The sequence below is a fragment of the Nicotiana tabacum genome, chromosome 1 (assembly GCF_000715075.1).
Source record: "Nicotiana tabacum cultivar K326 chromosome 1, ASM71507v2, whole genome shotgun sequence".
Taxonomy (NCBI): Eukaryota; Viridiplantae; Streptophyta; class Magnoliopsida; order Solanales; family Solanaceae; genus Nicotiana; species Nicotiana tabacum.
This window is the reverse complement of record NC_134080.1, coordinates 207,252,925-207,259,694: the sequence shown is the minus strand read 5'-3', so window position 1 is coordinate 207,259,694 and position 6,770 is coordinate 207,252,925. Positions and strand designations below refer to the sequence as shown.

At 33.5% G+C, this 6,770-nt stretch overlaps 1 protein-coding gene across 1 annotated transcript; it reads left to right on the top strand.

The window, feature by feature from the left end:
- The first annotated feature begins 5,524 nt into the window (after positions 1-5,524).
- On the top strand, positions 5,525-6,436 carry LOC107760505 (protein DMP4-like). The gene has a single exon (XM_016578562.2). The coding sequence runs from the start codon at positions 5,589-5,591 to the stop codon at positions 6,222-6,224; it is 636 nt and encodes a 211-aa protein (XP_016434048.1). The 5' UTR covers positions 5,525-5,588; the 3' UTR covers positions 6,225-6,436.
- Positions 6,437-6,770: the final 334 nt, after the last annotated feature.

The following is a 6,770-nucleotide window of genomic DNA, read 5'->3' as shown; positions in this document are numbered from 1 at the left end:
CGAGAAAAAAAATGGAATATGGAGACTCTTCCTGATGACGGATCCTTTAGACAATTTTCTTGAGGGAAGTAGTCTAGAGAAAAGACCAAAAAGATTTTTTATTTTATTTTTAGGTAGTGTAGTAACTCCCCCTTGGTTTTTCTTTGGGCCACGGTTCTTTTCCAAAGGTTTAGCTTAAACCGGGTATAGGTAATTTTTGTTTTTGTTCTTTTTAGTTTTAGGTTAGGATTAATGGGCTACGAGCGAAAATCAATTTTTTACACCTGAAAACAATAGACACTAGAGTCTAACGCCTAGCTTCATTGGTTAAATCCTGTTGGAGTGCCTTAAAATTGTACATTTGTATCTAACTTGAACACTCAAAAGAGAATGTCTTGATAAACCAATCCGGAGTGAGTCACATGCCATGTGTGTGTGAGTTTTACTGTGTTCCATGTTTCATATTTGATGCCTAGAACTTGCCTTGTGTGTTTACAAAGCGAAATAGTAGTTCTTTCAGTTTTAGAAGTGATATAGGCATTTCTTTGTTGAGCCAGATATATAAGTAAATCCACCTGAATGCAATATATCGTAGTTAACTCTGTTGAGCCTATAAGCCTATTTCTTTGGCAACCACATTGCGAACCTTACCCAATTATTTGAATAGCTTGCCGTTTGAACCCTTTTACCTCCCAATAAGCACTTGAACAGTAATGGAAATATGCAAAAGTAAAAGTGTGGGGTGGTGGTTTTTTTGAGTGGAACCATTGAGATAGAGAAAAGGTGTGGAATTTGAAGCATAAAAGAAAAAGCACCATGAAAACAAGAAAAAAAAAAAGAAAAATATGGGTCATAAACAATTATAATGGTTGATAAGTGGCGGCTTGTACAAATTGCACCTAATGGATGGAGATGTTTTAAACAAATGAGGTAGAGTGTTTGGTTGGCACAACTATGATCTTTAAGTTTAATGTAATTGTATTAAAAGTTCTTAGGGAGGTTAGTCACTATATCTAAATATATCCTACCCGTCCCTTAGCTTACATTACAACCAAGTAAAGTCCTATTGATCTTAGACTGAATGGGCTCAATTAGTAAAGTATTACACTACGGGCAAGCCTATGGTGCATCTTTATGGCATGTGAACGTTCTTTCTGAGAGTGAGCGAATTTTGTCTATCTTAGTTCCTAATTGTTCTAATTATCATTATATGTGGAACTACTCTCTTGTGTGATGTGAGGGCATGTGATCCACAAAGGAAAGGTAAGTCTTGACTCTTGTATAGAGTAGTTTGAGTAAGTGTAAATGTTGCATGGTACAAAAGGTTTGACTCTTGAGGTAAAGGTTGTTCACTACTAGGTGCAAATTTTTGTAAAATGTTCATGGTGTTAGTCGTTAAAGGAAAAGCTTAGGGAAGAAATTTTGATGGAGTGTGGTGGATTGCTCGAGGACTAGCAATGATTTAAGTGTGAGGTGTTGATAGTAGGCGATATAGTTGATATTTATACCTTCATATGACCATACTTTATTGTTGTTTTATAGATAAATTGCCAACAAAATGCTCTAAATAGTGTTCTTTTGTTTAGCAGGGAATATTATATGAGAAGACGCAACATGGAGTGTTTTGGAGGCGATAATATGAAGAAAAACACCCACTCGAGAAGTACCCGAACAAAAAGAAGCATAAATGGCCTGGGCAAGAAGTCCACCGCGACCATGGTGAACCGCAGCAGGTTACTGAAGTGAGGCAGAAAGGTCAGCTTTCACCGCGGTTGGCCGCGACTGCGGTGCACTGTTCATGCAGCTGGAAGTTTGAGGACCAAAATGTAATTTCGGGGAAACTTTTGTAAAACCTTTATAAGCTTAGAAACTCGCCCAACTGAAGAGGGAAGCTAATTTTAGACTACTTTTGGGAGGAAGAACAAGTGTGAGAAGATCAACAAAACATTAGAGTTTTTCTATCTCCTTTTAATTCTTGCAATTTTACATTATGAACAATTTAGTAGTTTTCTCTTATTTTGTTATGAGTAGCTAAATACTTATCTAGGGTTGATGGAACCAATTGTTGGTTGAAGTTTTGACTCAAGTTGTTATAATCGAGCCGGATTTATGATATGATTGTTCAACTACGTTTTGTATGGTGATTAATTGAATGGGCCCTTGATTAATCGTGTCTAATTACCTTATATTGCTTGAGAAAGAGTATTAGGTTAGACAGCAGTTGAACAATACCACTTTTGGGTAATTGAAGAGATTCATTACTTGAACTTAAAAGTGGGTTTAGAGATAACAAAACTTTGGTGGGATACTTTAGAGTTGCATAACTATTGTCAGCTAGAGTAGTTCGAGAGAATGCTCTAGTAAATTATTGTAGTTGATCGAGAGATAATTACGATAATCCATAGCTCTTAATTCTCATAGAGTATTATGGCGAGATTATAGCGGAAGAGTCAGGACCTAAACTAGCAATTGGGAAAATCACTGCCCTAAACCTTTTTACCATTGAATTATCTTTGTTTTAGCTTACCGTTGTTTTTAATAGAAGTTGAAGTAGTTAAACAAAAACCCAATCGTTATTGATCAAAAATCTTGCATCTAGAGATTGATTGAGTTGATAATAACATTGCTGAAGAGAGTAATAGATAGGTTAGTTCCCTGAGAATTCGATTCCGGACTTAAAAACCGAATATATTTGCAGCGACCACTTTATCCTTTAAAAGGCATAGTTGGGCGTTATCATATGCCTTAAATATTTTGGGTATAAATATATACATGTCATGAAGGCATATTAACAGTAGTGAATCATTAAAACAATAAAGAGATATTATAGTCGTTCCATGCAAATTCACCAATTACTTTCAACACACTGATTCATATATACTATAACTAGTAGTCCCGTTCGATTTGCTACATATAACTAATGTTTGCCATCGTCCAAACTTACGTAAATATAAATATAGAAGATTTAATAACTAATTCCTTTTGGAATTAAGCAAAGCAGGATGTTATCATTATTATTCCATTAAAGAATGTCACGCAGATCAAGATTGCTAGTTTCAAAGCTCAAAAGATTTTAAATCAAATATCATACCTAACAATAAACATAATTCCTCCTAATATTTTATAAGGTTCTTTCAATACCATGCCAAAATAATGATAGCATACTTTCCTATTTCATAAGGTTAAACTTAGAACAAGCTGACATGACAATTTAAATTAAAGCTTACTATTTTTTATTTATTTATACCGAGTCATGTATATCCAAAGCAAAGCCATGCATGTAGTGATTTATAAAATTCAAATACGATAGAAGCAAATGGATGTGTACTTGAATTTGTAAGAAAATTGACTAACTCTTTAGGAAGAAGATAATACCCGGTTGAGGTAAATATTTCAATTGGTTAGAATAATCGTGCTGATAACGTATTAAGAAATGAGAGCAAAATAAAACAATATAGCAATAAAGACAAGATGTATAAGAGGAGAATGTAGAAGTTATCTTATTCAAGTGTGTTTCTTGTGTATTCTTCGATAGGCAAAAAATGACCTATTTATACTACACAAGATACACCCAAAACTCACTAGATACATCCTAGGAATTAATAGGTGCATCTATCCAAGTAGTACATTGTATAGAATGTATGGATGGATTAAATGAACATCCATATACATTCACTTTATTTATAACTATTGATTTCTTGACCTCGATAATTTTTCTTTTTTTGAGAAACTAGCCTCCACCAAAATTTTGGGAAGTGCTCTTGGCAATCGTCAGAATTTTTGATATGGTGATCATCAGGATTTGCCACAAAAATATGACAACCACCAAAATTTTTCTTATGGTGGTCATAAGAATTTGCCACAAAATATAGCAATCACAAGAAATTTTCATATGCCAGTGTGGCAATCGCAGGAATTTTCATATAGTGATTATCAAGATTTGTAAAAATATGACAATCACCAAAAAAAAGTCCTATGGTAAACGTCAGAATATTTCATATGGAAAATTTTCTGGCAGCAATTTCAAAATTCTGACAGCGGAGCTATTTAACCAAAATTTTCTTATCGGGGTCAAAATGTAGAAGGTTCTAAAAAGGTCCATCTAGCGTAATCTCGGAAGTCGTAAAAGGACTTCAATGGGCCCATACTCATGTTCAAAAGCCCACATATCTATGGGCCTTTGAGTAGGCTAGCCCAATAAAGCTTTCTAGTCCAATATACATCATCTGCTGAAGTAGCAATTAGCAAAAACAATAAAAAATTCGAATTTCTTTTGTCATATTATATTAAATCAGACCTAGGCCGAAGAAGCAAATCCACTGATGCATATCACGAGTACCTTGTGTTAAGATGCTTTCAAACAAAGAGATGACTTAAAGGGGAAATTTTTTAATTTTCATAAATTGTTGCTGGAAAAATAAGAATAGCAAGAAAAAGCAAAGTTTGTTACTTTCTAAAGCAATAAACTTTCCAGAAAAGCAACAATAACCACTCCTAAACGCTGCTTGCAGTTAACAAATATAACAAATTTCAAAAAAGTTAAATTTTGCTAACTTTGGCTGGTAGTAATCATATATATATATATATATATATATATCCAAACGGAAATAACATTCTAGGAAACTTTACACACATTAAAAGGGTTAACTTTTAACATACTTTATATAACTGTAAGCACAAAATATGGAAACTGAAATTCCAAATCAAGAATTCTGATGAAAGCTGCTTATGTATTTTGTTCCTTGCAAAGGCATCAGTGAACATCTTGTACTCCAATTTTTCTATTTAAATTTAACTTTTTCTCTCACCTGATAATTTTGCGAATGATCATTCAGCTTTCAGATTATTGCACCAAAACCATAAAACTAATTACTTATTTTTTGAAAAAATAACTCAACTATACGTATCACAAAAACAAAAATGAAAAATGCTATATCAGGTCCCCAAAAGAGCAAATTGGTTGCCACGAGGAACAGAGCTAGGTGGGGAAGGGGGTTCAACTCCCTTCGTCTGGAAAATTACGCTATATATATAAGGTCAAATTTTTTTTTCATATAGATATATATATATTAAATGTGAATCTTCTTAGTTTTTTTGTGTATTTATTTTTTTTATTTTTTAAATCCCCTTAATAAACATTTTGCTTCCGCTATCAATTGCCACATGTATAAAATTGTCATGCAAGTATAGCCTCATCAACAGTTCACTATACATAATATCTACGTAAACCACTAAAAAAGAGAAAATAATTTTTCGACAAATCTAATAACCGATGTCTTTATTCACCACACGATATTTCATGGGTTATTTATTTATTTATTGAGTGAGTTGGAAAACGAGTTTTTCCAAATGGTGTCAAGTGGATATTATATAAGACAAGTTGTTGAAGCACTGACAAGTTACTTTGTGTTTACAATATTACATTTAACATTTTTAGGCTTTTTTTTTTGGTATAGACATATTAATTTAATTTTCTGTTACCAAAGTTTGTTTTATGACTTCAGCACAAAAAACTTATAAATGCATCTTGACACACACCAAACATTCAAACATGGAAATTACAATAGTTAGAAGAAAAAAAAAAAGAGAGTAAGTAAAGACTTTGAGATATGGAAATTAAGGTAGAAAATGAGACATACCAAAATCTTGATAATGTAGAGAATTCTCTCCTCCTAGAAAACTTAGCCTTACCAGAAGTAGAAAAAAACCTTATACAAAAAGCAATTACTCAAACATTTCAAAGCACAGCCCATTTAGCCAATCTTCTACCTACTGGCTCAGTTCTTGCATTTCAACTTTTGTCACCTATTTTTACAAACCAAGGTGAATGTGACAAAATTGGCAAATCCTTAACTGTCGCACTTGTAACACTATGTGGATTATCTTGTTTCATATTAAGTTTTACTGATAGTTTTACAGACAAGAAGGGGAAGATTTGCTATGGATTCGCGACGATACGTGGTTTGTGGATAATTGATGGATCAGCAAAGATTCCACATCAAATTGCAAGAAAATATAAGCTGAAGTTTATTGATTTCATGCACGCTTTTATGTCAATGTTGGTTTTTGCAGCTGTTGCATTTTTTGATCAGAATGTTGTGAATTGCTTTTATCCAAGACCTTCAGATCAAATAGAGGAGTTGGTTAATGCTTTGCCAGTTGCAATTGGAGTCATTTGTAGTATGTTTTTTGTGGTTTTTCCCACTCAGCGTCACGGAATTGGCTTTCCCCTCATTTCTAACTAGGGCAGTCTGGTGCACAAAGCATCCCGTATTCGTATTCACGTAAGATTTGTGGAGGGGCCGTACCCTTAGGGGTGAGATGTAGACAACCTATCCTAATACAAGCATTAGTGGTTGTTTCCACGGCTCGAACATGTCGAATTCTTTTAATTTCTTGTACTGGCTTGGTGCATGTGTTCTTGTTTTTGAATGAGAAATTCAGTGGTGTTAATTGATTTTTTTTCCATTCATGTAAAATGAATTATCATTTCATGTACTTTTGATTAATTCTTGAAATATAGAGCTGTAGAGGACTTTTTCATGAGTTTAAGCAACAATCTTTGAGAATTGGTAATGCTTGCAATAGCCTTCATGAAATTCAAAGATAACATGTGGTTCAAAAATCAACTAGTGTATTTTGATCTATGTTGCTCGGCTTTTCAAAAATATTGTCGGGCGCATGTTAGGTCCTCCAAAATAATGCATTTTTGGAGGATTTGACATGGGTGCAACAATATTTTGAAGAGTTCGTGTAACATAAGTTTTGATTGCCTAAAATAGCATTAGTTA